The sequence below is a fragment of the Pararge aegeria genome, chromosome 3 (assembly GCF_905163445.1).
Source record: "Pararge aegeria chromosome 3, ilParAegt1.1, whole genome shotgun sequence".
Lineage (NCBI taxonomy): Eukaryota > Metazoa > Arthropoda > Insecta > Lepidoptera > Nymphalidae > Pararge > Pararge aegeria.
The window spans coordinates 6885506-6900379 of NC_053182.1; the positions used below are offsets into that span (position 1 = coordinate 6885506).

A 14874-nucleotide genomic window follows, 5' to 3' on the forward strand; every position below is an offset into this window, starting at 1 on the left:
TAACCTCAGCCGCTGCGCAGGGGTCTGTCGTGAACCCCGCGCAAGTAAACTTTAGGTATTTTTTCTACGTTCCCGAAGGCACATAGATTGAGATATGGATTTAATGCGTTACTATCGATCCGATCGAGATGATTGATAACCATTTTAAAGCCTAACCTAACCTAGCTTTTTTCCGGGAGACACTATATAAGTATTTGAAAATTTGATCAAAATTTGTTTAGAAGTGTTTGGTATCAGCAATTTTACGGACAGAGAAAAGGCGGACTAACTTTCTCTCTAAGAACAATAAATAAATATAGGCCAGGTGTTAACTATCCCATAATTATTTTAACCCAATGATGAAAAGTGCGCTCGTGCCGGACTCTGAGGAAGTTTTGCTGCTGTTGTAAAACGTCAAAAATGTAAAGGTTGATGATCGTAGGTATATCTAACAGATCGTAAAATATTGCAAGCATGCGGTATTGTTACGTTCTCGGCCGTGGGATCATGTCAAATTCATAATGTAATAAGATAGGCGTACAATATTTGGTAACTTCACAATTAAATGCTTTAGCAATCCATACTTAAATTATTATGCTTAAGTATCTCTGTTTGTTTTTTGTTTGTTACCCATGTTCGCCCCAATGATGTTCATAAAGTTAGTACTACTATATTTTGCATCCTAGAGGTACACATAGAATAGGTACTTTTTATTTCGGAAAATAAAAAAATTGCTTTTGGTACCCCTCTGCACGCCAACCAACCAACTAATCTTGTCGATATTTTGTATAAAGATATCTTGTATTATGAAGAAGGAAACAGATTAGTCCTGTATTAAATTAACAAATTCATAAGTTGATATATCTTCTGGACTGCGACACGTACCTAATAACATTTCATTGAGCTGGCACAAGGGGCAAAATACTGAGAAAAGAGCTGTTACTTTAATATGTACATAAAACTTTATTAGATCTAAGCTTAGTGGTTAGTTTCAGTGTCCTTCGTCGATGGCGATAGGCAAACTAATGTCGGGCTCGTAATGGAAGTCAAGTTCGCGCGTGCGCAATATTTCTTTGTACACGTAGGCGGATTTGCGGGGCGTGCGCGTGCGTTTCGGATCGTTATAATTCACCTCGTAAAGTCCGAAGCGTTCCCTGTGGAAAAACAATGTTGTCAATTAGCTAAGTATAATCTGTCAGCAGATAATTTATCAGCCTGTTCTTACGATCAACGAATATTGTCGAGCCGTGTGGGGACGAGTGACAGCAGATCAGAACATTTATCATAACCCCTCCTCTTCTCGCGGATGTCGTACGCGGCGATTAAGGGAATATATCGAAACGGGCAGCAGCGTACTCCGTGCTACTACTATCTACTGAGATTACCAACACGCCTGCCCAGCGTGATATTTATGGGTAAACGTTGGGAGAGGCTAGCAGTGGACTGTAATAATCTATTGATTGATCGATTGATTGATAACGCATGGTAGTGATTATAATAGGGGCCGCTTGTTTATTATCCTATCTAAGATTCAGTATACACAAAAAAGTTATAGGGGGTCGAAAATGGCCTAAACTGCTTCCAGAAAAGGATGGTACAGCCGTGCCGCTTTATTGCTCTACTTGGTGGAGGCACTCCCGTGTCCATCCGATTAGTGAAAAACATACTTACGAGTAGCCTGCCATCCATTCAAAGTTATCCATTAAGCTCCATGCCGTATAGACCCGGACATCGGAACCCTCGTCGATTGCATCTAACATTGCGTTGATGTAAAGTCTGTAGTAGTTGATTCGACCGTCATCAACCAAACCCTCTTTTGTAGAGAAGCCATTTTCAGTTATGTACACAGGAGGGTTGTCGTACGCGGTCCGTATCTTTGTTAAAAGGTTGTAGAAGCCCCATGGCACGACCTAATTGATCAAAATTTAAATTGAAAATTGAATTTGATTGTCTTTCTCAGTTGTTACTGTATCTATCTTGTTCTGTTAAAGCTCGTGCGCCTTTACTACGGCCTAAACCCTCTTCATTCTGACAGGAGACCCGTGCTCTGTAGTGGGCCGGTAATCGATAGATTAAGATAAAGTGGGTACTATTACATATTTATTTGTATCTCTCATTGGTACATACGTAAATCTTTTTATTTTTTTTAATTTTTAAACATTGGGTACTTTACTCTATATTCAGTTTCTGTGTTATATTTCGATTGATTCAAATGGCTCCGGGACTCTGATAGACATTAAGTAGTATGAGAGTTTTTCTCTTTAATTACGAAAATCCGAAAATGTTATTTATGTTATATTTACCTTCAACCATGATGAAGCAGCAGTTTCCCACGTTTCGTTTTGATGTGTCAATGCTCCGATGTCGTCGTAATATGATGGTACTGGGAAGTTGTTATCAAATGAAGAGTTTCTGTACACAATCTTTGTAGTGTAATGGTTGATTCCAAAGAAGTCAGAGCTTCCTTTTATTAACTCAATTTCTTCCGGGCTTAATTCAGGTAATCTGGACCGAGAGAATCCTTGGGCAAGACTTTTAGCGGCGACTGTCTCTTTGACAACTTTAGGAAAATCACCAGTTTTTGAAAATATTGGATTAGCATATATGCCCCACTAAAATAAAAATTATTTTTGTAAGTGTCCACCTTAAATATTGTAAAGAAGAATAAATTGGAATTGTGAAAGCTCCACAGAATTATTATCTTTTTACTATTCAATTTCGTATGAAATTCGCAATATATCTGTAGTTAATATTGATATTAATGCAAGTACAAGTATTTACCTGAAACTGTCTAGATTCTTCGGCTGCTTCAGCGTCTTTCTCAGATTCCGGTTCAAACCAAGTTACACTGAGCGCTATACCAATAGTGCCACCTTGTGTTTGTTGGAATTCTTTTTTATACATATGGTAAGTTTTAGCGTGGGCTACCAGTATATTCTTTACACATTTATAATCACCATATCCTGATATGCTTAGCAAAGGTGCTAGGGATGCACTCCCGTAACCTTGATAGCAAATTTCTCTTGGCTCGTTAATGGTGAACCAATATTTCACTCGGTCTCCAAACAATTCAAAAGCGACCTGAGTGTAGTCCGTAAACCATTCAATAATATAAGGGTTAGTCCAACCACCCATATCCTGCAGTTTCTGTGGTAAATCCCAATGGAATAGGGTAACCATAGGTTGTATGTTATATTTTAGCATTTCGTCAATTAGGTTATTATAATATTGAACACCTTTTTCATTAATTTTATCAGGGAAGCCCGTTGAAAGTATTCTTGTCCAAGATAAGGAAAATCTATAGAAATCTACACCAAGTTCCCTCATCATCGCCACATCTCTTTTGTACTGGTGGTAGGAATCATTTGCAATATCACCCGTGTCACAATTTTGAATTGGGCAAGGCTTTGTGTGCGTAACGCGATCCCAAATGCTTTCAGATTTACCTTAAGGAGTAAGACATATAATTATTAAAGCATTGAGGCAAATACATGTTAAAACTAAGATAAATTTCATATTTCTTAATTTCAAGAAAGAGCAACAAAAAGTGAACTCAAGAAAACTATAATCTTATCTTATATCTTTAAACGAGCAATTTTTGTATATATATATAATTCGAATCTCGGAATCGGCTCCAACGATTTTCGTGAAATTTAGTATACACGGGGTTTCGGGGGCGATAAATCGATCTAGCTAGAATTCATTTTTGTAAAATGATCTTTTATTTATGTTTTCCGGTAATAACCAATTTGGTGCAGACGAAGTTGCATGGATCAGCTAATAATAATAAAATAACCAACTAACGATATAATAAAATTTACCATCTTCATTCCAAGCACCTTCCACTTGATACGATGCAGTGGCTGTTCCAAAAATAAGTCCATCAGGAATTTTTCTTATCTCATGTCGATTCACAGATTTACATTCAGCAAAAAACATCCAGGACATACATAGCACATACCTGTTGATTTGCAAACTCGTAATAAAAATGTTTTCAACATTTTTTTATTTTTTTTATATTTACATTTCATTATTATTCATCCATTTTGGCGCAACAGCTTAAAAAGTATTTTAATTAAAATATTTCTGTATTTTTAGAATAACATGCGAATTAAGTGATGCTTGTTTATTTATTTTTCATCTTTATTATCATTCCATTCCTCTCAGAATGAGAATGGCTTAGGCCTCAGTCGACCATTGCCTCAATTAAAAACGCATATAACTCCGAAAAGTAAGAGATGTGTCGTGGATAACTGCATTTTTTTATGACATGAATTTAAGAAAATTTTAACGCTCTTCTACGCAGTTACAGCTGCGTTGATAGAACAACATGATGTATTTACATGCCACGCATTTATTGGAATTATATAAATAAAAATATATTATGAGATACTTACGATAATATGTCGACCCGCTTCATTTTGTTAGATGGGATGTGTCACTTTCGAGTCACTTCAAGCTCTAATCGTATATAACGATCTCTCCTGTTTTAAATAGCAGCAAATTATCTGTTTTATTTTGTCGTATCATTTTTAAATTTCTAACCGACTTGAAAAATTAGTTCTCCAACTGGATGCTTTATATCTTTTTATTTATTTTACTTTTAAGCCCTCTCCTGTTGCCCGATTAATCTGTCATTTGGTACAAACCATAACGATAATTTACCTTTTTTATCCTCATTAAAAGGTAACAAATGGAAAGCTTGGCTATTAGTATACAGTGCACTATAAAAATATTTCGTATGGGGTCCGAAACAGAATGGCATCGAATTTCTTATATCGTTAGCTAATATCATTATATTCTTAGGATACATCTTTCCAATACTCAGATTATATAAATTTGTAAAAAAAATTACAATCATAATAGAAAGATCATTACGGTACGTGTTAGTCGGGTCCTTAGATAATAGTCATGATCAATGCCCTTTATTGATGAGGAGAGTGTGATGACTGCTAAATGGTATCTACCTAATTATCTTTTAGCTTTTAGTCCATTAACTGAAACATTATTATGTTTCATCGCAAAAAAGCCAATTAACTTTTTAAAAAATACTCAATTTATTCGTGTTTGTGCATCTTGATTGTTACTCTGTCCTTAATTATCAAACCAATTCTGTAAATCGTCAGAATCGTTCGAATCTTATGAAATCGATAATGCCTTTATCGATTTCATAATACTCGAAAATATTTAGAAATAATAATTTAAAAAACAAAATTAATTAGCATAGTTTAGTTTTTGGGGTGGTCGAATTGAGGTGTGGTTCAACATTCTGTACTTGCCTAGTATCTGAATTAAATGGATATGATTTTTGAGAGGCATATCATTAGAACACTTATTCAATATCTTTGAATGTCAATCAATCAAAGTTTCGGTTCTTTTATATTCTGTCAACAAAATTTTTATCAGATATGTTATCTAACATCTACTTTTGGAAGTGTGTAACATACAGCTGTTTGTATTGATAAACCGTTTTGGTGAGTTCTGGACGGTAGAAACTTAAAGCACACTTCGCCAACACCAAATCATAATCAAAATAAGTATTTTGCAATGAACTAGCTTTTGACCGCCCTTGCTTCGGTAGGTTAAAAATCCTTAGGGAAGAATTCGCTTGCTCGGGATGAAAAGTATCCTTCTCTGCAAGAATAAAGTTGTATGTATGCAAAAATGTGTATCGCCGCGAAGCCGTGAAGGTGACCCTTTTTATTATACCACCCGGGCGCTTTTCAGAACAGCTGTTCATACTGTTCATACGTTCTCTTTAATTTATTTTATGTTTTAATTATTAATTTTTATGTATTTATTGCCCAAATCCAATTTTTTCGTTTTATGTGAACACTAGCATAGCGACTTCGTCCGCGTATGAGTCAATCTTTAAAAAATAACAGCAGTAAGAAACTTAAAAAATATATTAAATTAAACCAATTTATAAAAATAAAACTCAGAAACAATATTCTACGGTCTTAAGACCCAAAAAAGAGACCCAAACTTTATTCTCATAATTTTTCCCTAATAAGCCAAAAGAAGTATAACTTCAATACAAATTTAATATACTCAATTAGAAGCTAATAAATCAAGATTGAGTTCGAGACAGGTTTCAGAATCACAAATAGCCCAATGTCAAATTTCTCTACGAACACTAGTAGCTATGACCAATATGACCTTCCTTTAAGATATCTGAATGCTGGCTGTATGACAACAGCTGAAATAGCAAAGGAAACAGAGTACAATAATTCTACTCAAACTAACTTCCACTGTACTGATGATGAGTTAGTCTCCAGTCACCAGCATCATCACCCCCTCAAAATCGAAGAAGGTTTACGATGGGTTCAATATCTTAAAACAAAATCATACTAAAAGTTTCTTTATCCGGACAATATCAAATAAGTCAAAATCCACAAAAAAACATTTATAACGATAAGATTTGATGTAATATGGGCTTATTACTAAAATAGTACTAACAGTTTCTTCATCCGGGCAAAATCAAGTAAGTCAAAATCCACAAAAACATTTATAACGATAAGATAGGATGTAATATGGGCTTATTTCTTATTCACTTACATACGGACACACTGTATTGAACAACTGTCTACCTAACTCTGACTTAAAGACAATTTTTTCTTCGATATGTAAAATGCACTAATTAAATATAATTTTTTTAGATGCTTTAAATGTTAATAGTATTTTTATGTATACATTTCCATATTGGAACAATTTGCCACACCAAGAAAATATATTTAGACATAATTTAAATATCTCCGTACAATTTATGTACATATACTAAAAAAAAAATAAGGTTATTTAAATTCAAATTCGAACATTCTTTGTTCATGTTGGCCTATCACAGGCACTTATGAAGCGTTCATACTTATTCAAATAGGCACATAGATGGCACTTTTGATGCATTGATTATATACAAAATGTGTACATAGCAGTAAGTAGTGAAGGCGATAACTAGAATCGTAAACTTAAAACTAAAGCTAGGAGGGTCCCAAACACGCCCTGGTCTAAAAAGAAGCTCACAACAAACTTAGCCGGCACACTTACATGCGGGCACCATTGAAGTTTAGCATCTAACATTATTCCTAGAAATACTGTTGTATGTACTTAATGAAACATAGTAAAATAGTTCCTTTGTTTAAATCGGGTAGTACTTCTGACCCCACTAAGTTTAGACCAATATCTGTACCCACTTTCAGTAAAATTTTTGAAAAACTTCCCTATTTTCAAAAGTATGATATACTTTACGTTAACAATTTAGGTTTACACGGGGTCGCTCAACTATCGACCCTGGGGTTTAGCTAATACAAAATAAATTTGAAGCCTGGGAGGAGTCACATGATGCAATTGGTGTGTTGTATGACTTGTCTAAGGCGTTTGATTGTGTTGTACATGAAACGTTAGTCAGAAAACTGCACCACTATGAAATTCAGGGTGTAGCTTTCGACTTAATTAGTTACTACTTGCGCGATAGGGTTCAACTGGTAGACGTTATTAGAAAGCGGACTAATGGGTAATTTGTGAAAATTGGTATTCGATATTAGGACCTTTCCTATTCCTTATTTACATTAATGACCTTCCTTACCTTGTTAAGAACAATCACGGGATAGTATTGTTTGCTGATGATACATCACTTATGTTCAAAATTAATAGACGTAAATTACGTTTTGACGATGTAAACAACTCTCTCGCTAAAGTAGTACAATGGTTTGAAACTAATAATTTGGTTTCAAATGGAAATAAAACTAAGTGCATAAAATTCACATTACCAAATGTTAAACTTGTAAAAACCACTAAACTACTTAATAATGAGGAATTGAATACGGTGGATACGACAAAATTTCTAGGTATAACGTTAGATGCTAAACATCAATGGCTTGTGTATTCAAGTTCCTTTACAGCATTATGTCCTACGGAATATTATTATGGGTCAATTCTGCTGATATTTATTTTCTTTTTGTACTAAAGAAGAGGGCAAAAGAAGATAAAGTTATGATTTGAAAATATAATTTATGTACATAAACATATAACAAAATGAAATGAAATTTGGCTGTAACAATAGTATAATTAGAAATAAAAATAAACTTGTTGTGCAGTTTACTAGGCTGCATAAAATTTGTAATTCGATATCATTTTATAACATCTGGTAGAGATAAAAAATCCTACTATAATATTAAGGACTGCATGAAAGAAAAATAGCTTGGCTATGAATTGCTCTAACTTCATAGCCAAATATTAATTTGTCTGTGAGATGGTGGTTTATTTATTTGTCTCTGAGTACTTTATTTTGAAATCGCTGGATTATTAATATATTTGATTTGAAAGTTGAAGAGTTTTGACCAATGGGCCAGTACATTTTTATGTGTCTCATTTCTAGCTCTTATAACCTAACCTAACCTAACATTAATGCTAACATATTATATGTAGGTATGAACGCTCCATAAGTGCCCGGGATAAGGTCTACATAAATTAAACATTATATTGAATTTGAATAAAAACTATCTTATTTGCTAATCTAGGATGTAAGCCGAATTTCACCAAGATCGGTGCCCATTAATAAATATTAGCTTTCGGTGCCGAAGATAATTTAAAAACTGAATTAAATAAGTCGACCAGGCAGGTCGTCCACCATGTACCAAGGCATTTTCCTTCGAAACACCATCATGTGTTGAAAACTAATGTCTATTCTCTTATTGCTGTCAATTTCCAGTATCTAATTATAAAAAGAAAAAAAATACCGACAGGTTATAAACCGATACTTGCCAGTGCCCTTCAAACTTGATATTTGACATAAGGAAAAATCGTAATTAGACTTGATATGTTCGTAAATTAATTCAATTACAAAAATAACGACACAAAAGAAGTCGCGGGAGTCAACTCTGTTTTATTTATTTAAGATAGTAGGCTGCTCCCCGCGTTTTTACTCGCATTAACGAAGGGTTGTAACGTACTTCTATAATTTTTTTATCTTCTATATATATATATATAAAAGAGAAAGTGTGTGGGTATGTTCCGTATAGGCTCCGAAACGGCTGGACCAATTTCAATGAAACTTTCAGGGAATCTCCGGATTGACCAGGCGAGTAATCCTGTAAAGTTTGGTGACGATTGGAGCACTCTTATTTTTGAACTGTCAAACTGTCAAATACAGCTTTTATTTACTATGATGATATTCTATTGTTGGGTGTACATGGGTGTAGATAATGATCTTCACCCGCTCGAGAAGAGAATAGAAGAGAATGAATACGGAGAGAAATAAATGTTTTAATATATTATGAGACTTAAATTAAAAATGTAATGATGTCAGTTTATTGTTTAAATAAAATAAAGCAAAATCTAGCCCGGCGAAGCGGGCTGGGTACGCTAGTATTCCATAGATGTAAACTTGCCACCTATGCAGTGCTGGATTAAGCAAGAGCGGGCCCGTAGCAAATTCTTTCAACGAGTTCTTGATCGGCTATGGGTTCATAAGTATCAAGTGGTAAAAATACAATTCAATACTCAATAAATTCAAATTGAGGTCTTAGAATTTAGTATTTTATTGAATTATCCTCACTGCGATCGGTAAAAATTAATAAATAACACAGAGTTAAAACAAACCTCTTTCATAAATGGTTCACATCATGTTTACACATATTAAAACTTACAAAATTAAATGTTTATAAATTTCTTATTGATTTCGTAGCTAACAGAACTTTATTGGCGGATTGTTTGTTACGATACTCGATGGCAATGTCGGTTAATTTTTCAGTGCCACCAACTTTGACTACAAATAATTATGAAAAAGCATTGTAACCATAAGCGATAGGATATCTGCGTGCGCTTGTGCGTGTGCGTGTGCTTGGCGTATGCGTGTGCGTCTACTTGTGCGTGTGCGTGTGCGTGTGCGTCTACTTGTGCTTGTGCGTGTTCGTGTGAGTGGGCGTGGGCGTGTGATTGAGAGTGTGCGCGGGCGCGTGCGTGTGCCTGCCCGCCTGCTTGCCCGCCTGGCAGCCCACCTGCCTGCCCGCCTACCTGCGCGCCTGCCTTCCTGCCTGGCTACCCGCCTGGCTTCCCGCCTGGCATTAAGAGTAGCTTGTGTTATGGTTATGGAATGCCCTTCCAGCTTCCATTTTCTCCCATACATACAATATGAGTATGTACTGGGGAAAATGGAAGCTACCTTCAAATCAAGAGTGAATAAACTGCAAGCTATTTTGCAGACCAACAATTAAAGTCAAAGACTTTAATTGTTGGTCTGCAAAATAGCTTGTCTCGATTTCAATTTCGGTTTGGGTAGTATGGAAACGCTTAATAAATTCATAGCCTGAGGCTTAAGTAGGCACATTTTTTAGACGGCGACACGAAATAACAAAAAAGAGCTGGTCGTTTACAAGAGTTTATTAAATCTGAACTATGTGAGTTTCAGTGTCCATCGTCTATGGTGATGGGCACCGTAATATCGGGCTCGTAATGGAAGTCAAGTTGTCGCGCGCGCAATATTTCTTTGTACACGTAGGCGGATTTGCGTGCCGTGCGCGTGCGGCTCGGATCGTTGTAATTCACTTCGTACAGCCCGAAGCATTCCCTTGAAACAGAATGTTATATTTTAGGTACAAATTCGAATGCCACAAAATTAGTGTGCATATGAAGTATTGAGTTTCATTTTTCAAAAAAAAGAATCACAGTCGGATCCTCATGTATGCGTGTGAGTATGACCTAGCGTTTGAATTATCATAGTATGAAAAGGTCGTACTTTTGAACACAGACATACTCGTTGAGAATACGTTGCATTAAACACACACCTGTAGGGCTTACATGCGCACCATGAAAAATAATGTCTACCCTTTATCTCGTCTACGTCTCGTATACGAGTAACGGGGGGATACTAACTCTAGTTTTCTTATGGCACTCATGCTAGCCCTACTAAACTGCCTCCTTATATTTGAGTAGTAGTCGTGATTTTAACTTAAAAGTAAGCGTCTGCTGATAAATAAGCAAATATAAAAATATAAATTACGTGTAGCCCTCCGTCCATTCAAAATTATCCATTAAGCTCCATGCCGTATAAGACCGGATATCGGAACCATCTTCGACAGCGTCCAGCATTGCGTTGATATAATTTCGATAATACTTGATACGGCTGTCGTCAACCAGCCCTCCTCTAGTAGAGAAGCCGTTTTCAGTGATGTAAACAGGAGGGTTGTCGTACTCAGTCCGTATCTTGGTTAAAGCGTTGTAGAAGCCCCAAGGCACTGCCTAAAATTTGTTTTAAAACTATACAATCACGTGTTTCAGTATATTCTATTCAAATGCATATCAGGTTTGTAATTTTGTATACCATTTATTTAATCTCTTTTATCGATCGAGCACAAAATCTATATGTAAACTATAGGTATCTTTTTGTTTAGTTTACAACAAAATTTTGCTTATACATTTGTGCATATGTGTAAACATTTTTTTTTGCTCCACTTAGTTATGCTTCTCGATAATATAGTTTAGAAGGTCTATAAATGTATCCTAGCTAGATGCCTTATCTATTGAATCTATAAATCTATTATGTGGTAGTTCAATATTCTCTCTACTCAGTGAATTTTTTGTAATTAGAAATAATGATCTTAAACCATAAACCATATTTTCAGAATTGAATACCGTTTAACGTACGAAGATTTATTATACGTGGTTCTGATACCGTGCTCAATTTTATTAAAAGCAACTATTCATAGTGGAATTAAATGGCTATTTCACTGTGACACACTGGGAGTGTTTATATGTTATACCAACCTTCAGCCATAATGAAGCAGCTGCTTCCCACGTTTCCTTTTGATAAAACACTGATCCGATATCGTCGTAAAATGATGGTGTTGGGAAGATGGAGGAGGAGTTTCTGTATATAATGTAAGTTGTGTAATGGTTAATTCCAAAGAAATCAGAGCTTCCTTTAATTAAGTCAACTTCATCAGGGCTCAATTCGGGTAATCTGGACCGAGAGAACCCTTGGGCAAGACTTTTGTCGGCCACTCTATCTTTCACAATTTCAGGAAAATCGCCGGTTTTTGAAAAAATTGGATTAGCGTATATTCCCCACTAAAATTGAAATAAAGAATTTAAATGATTTGTATGTACATTTATTAATGAAGGCTTATGAAACAAACACAGTATTGCCTGCGTTGGTTAAAGCAAATCACGCTACTACGTAAACAGACCAAAGCATCGTGAACTGCATGGAGCCGCAGGGCACCGGGAACATACGGTACAAGACTGTAGGATTCGGAAATCCCTATGTGCTACCTATCTGTGTCCAGCAGTGCGTTACGTTCATCCAATCAATTGATTCTTATTTAATTTATTAATAGTTGTCACAAAAATTTAATACAAGACGTTATCTCTATACAAAAATTTGTCAACATAGTTTAAGATATTAAGCAGGCGTAGCGTATTTAGAGGTGCGTGTTGGGATTCGAATTCGGCCTTCCGAAAGTGAAGCCAAAGTCATAACCACTGCGCTCTCACCGCTTCAGATACAAAGGTTATTATTTTCTATAGCTGAACTGTTACCGGATAAGATGCAGTATATATTTCTTATTTTGTCTCCACGATGGGAGCTATCCCCGTCCCAAATTCCACATATCGCAAGATCGGTGCTTCGATTGAGCCATATGTTACTATCAGAAGAGATACACTCGTAAGTAAAATATCTTACATTATGACTATATGCATATAGCCCGCAATCATAAGACATAAAATAAACAAAACTGTTCTAACTAAATAATTACGTATGCACCTTGTTCAACTTGATATCAAGGTTGTATGTTATGAGTAAAACTACTATATTATTCTTCTTCACCTTATAATACTTATACTATACATTGCTAAGACAAAATATTTACCGAAAATTGTCTAGCATCTTCGGCTGCTTCAATATATTCTTCGGATTCCGGCTCATACCAAATTACACTCAGAGCTATACCAATAGTACCTGCCTGTGATTGTTGGAACTCTTTTTTATACATATGGTAAGTATTAGCGTGGGCTACCAGGATATTCTTTGCACATAGATAATCAGCATATCCTGATATATTAAGCGTCGGTGGAACGGACGTAGCGCCATATCCTTCATAGCAAATTTCTCGTGGCTCGTTAATGGTGAACCAATATTTGACTCGATCCCCAAATAATTCAAAGGCGACCCGTGCATAGTCGGTAAACCAATCCACAATATAAGGGTTAGTCCAACCACCCATATCCTGCAATTTCTGAGGTAAATCCCAATGGAATAAAGTGACCATTGGTTGTATATTGTAAGCCAGCATTTCATTGATAAGATTGTTATAATATTGAACACCTTTCTCGTTGATTTTATCTGTGAAGCTTGTTGGAAGTATTCTGGACCACGACAGGGAAAATCTATAGAAATCTAGACCAAGTTCCCTCATCATCTCCACATCTCGTTTGTACTGGTGGTAGGAATCATTAGCAATATCACCCGTGTCACAATTCTTTACAGGGCAAGGCTCCTTGTGGGTGAAGTGATCCCAATTACTTTCACCTTTACCTTAAGATATAAAAATTTTATAATATTGGTTTTTTTTTATAAACCCAATAAAATTATATTCCTTTGTTAAAAAGGATTTGATAGTTCTGGGAATTACAATAGTATTGCTTACCTGTAGGGCTAATATACGCTGTATGAAGTAATTATTCCTACCATTATCTTGTCCTATTTTTATGAAATGAGACGAGAACATAGGTAGAAATGATTATCTCTTGGGGCGCTCTATCTCTCTATCTTAACCATACTGACATCACACACCCACTTTCTTCAGGGTATAATTGTAAACAAAATATGATCAAAACCAGCCCGTAGTTAGAAATCATGCGTTGTTCTGCGACTTCGTCGGTTCCGCTTATAATCATTGACATGTGATATTAATTGTAAAGTTATAATCTCCAAGCCTCTCTGTTTGATCTCTTTTTTGTTGCACAAGTGAGCCTAGCACTGGTAGAAAGTTATGATGCAGTCTGAGATGTTAGCAGTCCAACCTGTTAGGGGTATGGAAGTTAAATGAAAACCTACGGCATTGTACTGGAACGCTAAATTGCTTGGCAGCACGGCTTTGTTGTTAAAGTGATAGCTAACCACGGCCAAAGCCTTCCACCAGACCATTTCAGAGAAAATTTCAAATTATTAATTCGGGGGCTACCATGAAATGACTACAGTAATGTCCGTAGACGCTTCTTTGATAGATTTTAAAGTGCTTATACACTAAACCAGCTTGAAATAAATTATGTTGAACGTTGAAATTTTTTTGGAGCCATGTAGTACTAATAAAGTTGATGTTGGTATTTTCATGTTGTAAGTTAAGAAATCACACAGCGATACAAAAAAATACATAGGCATTATGTAATGGAAAATGAAAAATAGTTTTATGCTAAAATAAAATTGAAAGATCATCAAAACTACTGAATACTATTCACAATGAGCGACACATACAAAATTATAGAAAGTTATGTACTTATTACTTTAGAATAAATAATTTAATTTACCATCTTCATCCCGAGCACCTTCGACTTGATATGCTGCAGTGGCTGTTCCGAAAATAATTCCTTCAGGAATTTTTCTTATCTCATGTCGATTTACATTTGATTTACATTCAGCAAAAACCATCCCAATCAGAAACAGTAACCTATTAATTTGTGAATGAGAATGTTATTTTATGAAAGAAAATAATGAAATAATGTGTTTTAATTTTATACAAGCTGTTGCTCGCGACCCTGAATTCAGAAAATCCCGGGACCGCCTACGCCTATCTCCAGCAGAACCTCAAATTCTATGATTTGTACGTTATCAGGTCACAATCAGACAGAAAATACATACTATTACATCACATTTACGAAAGCAAAGTTTCAAAAAATACT

General features: G+C 35.5%; 1 protein-coding gene across 1 annotated transcript; it reads right to left on the reverse strand.

Moving 5' to 3' along the window:
* Positions 1–970: 970 nt before the first annotated feature.
* LOC120636967 (lactase-phlorizin hydrolase-like) lies at positions 971–14623 on the reverse strand. Its single transcript, XM_039908544.1, has 10 exons — positions 14503–14623; positions 12846–13510; positions 11740–12042; positions 10976–11214; positions 10382–10543; positions 3801–3940; positions 2761–3425; positions 2283–2591; positions 1651–1889; positions 971–1133 (listed from the first exon to the last, which is right to left on the reverse strand). The coding sequence occupies exons 1-10, from the start codon at positions 14621–14623 to the stop codon at positions 971–973; spliced, it is 3006 nt and encodes a 1001-aa protein (XP_039764478.1).
* Between the last annotated feature and the right edge of the window lie 251 nt (positions 14624–14874).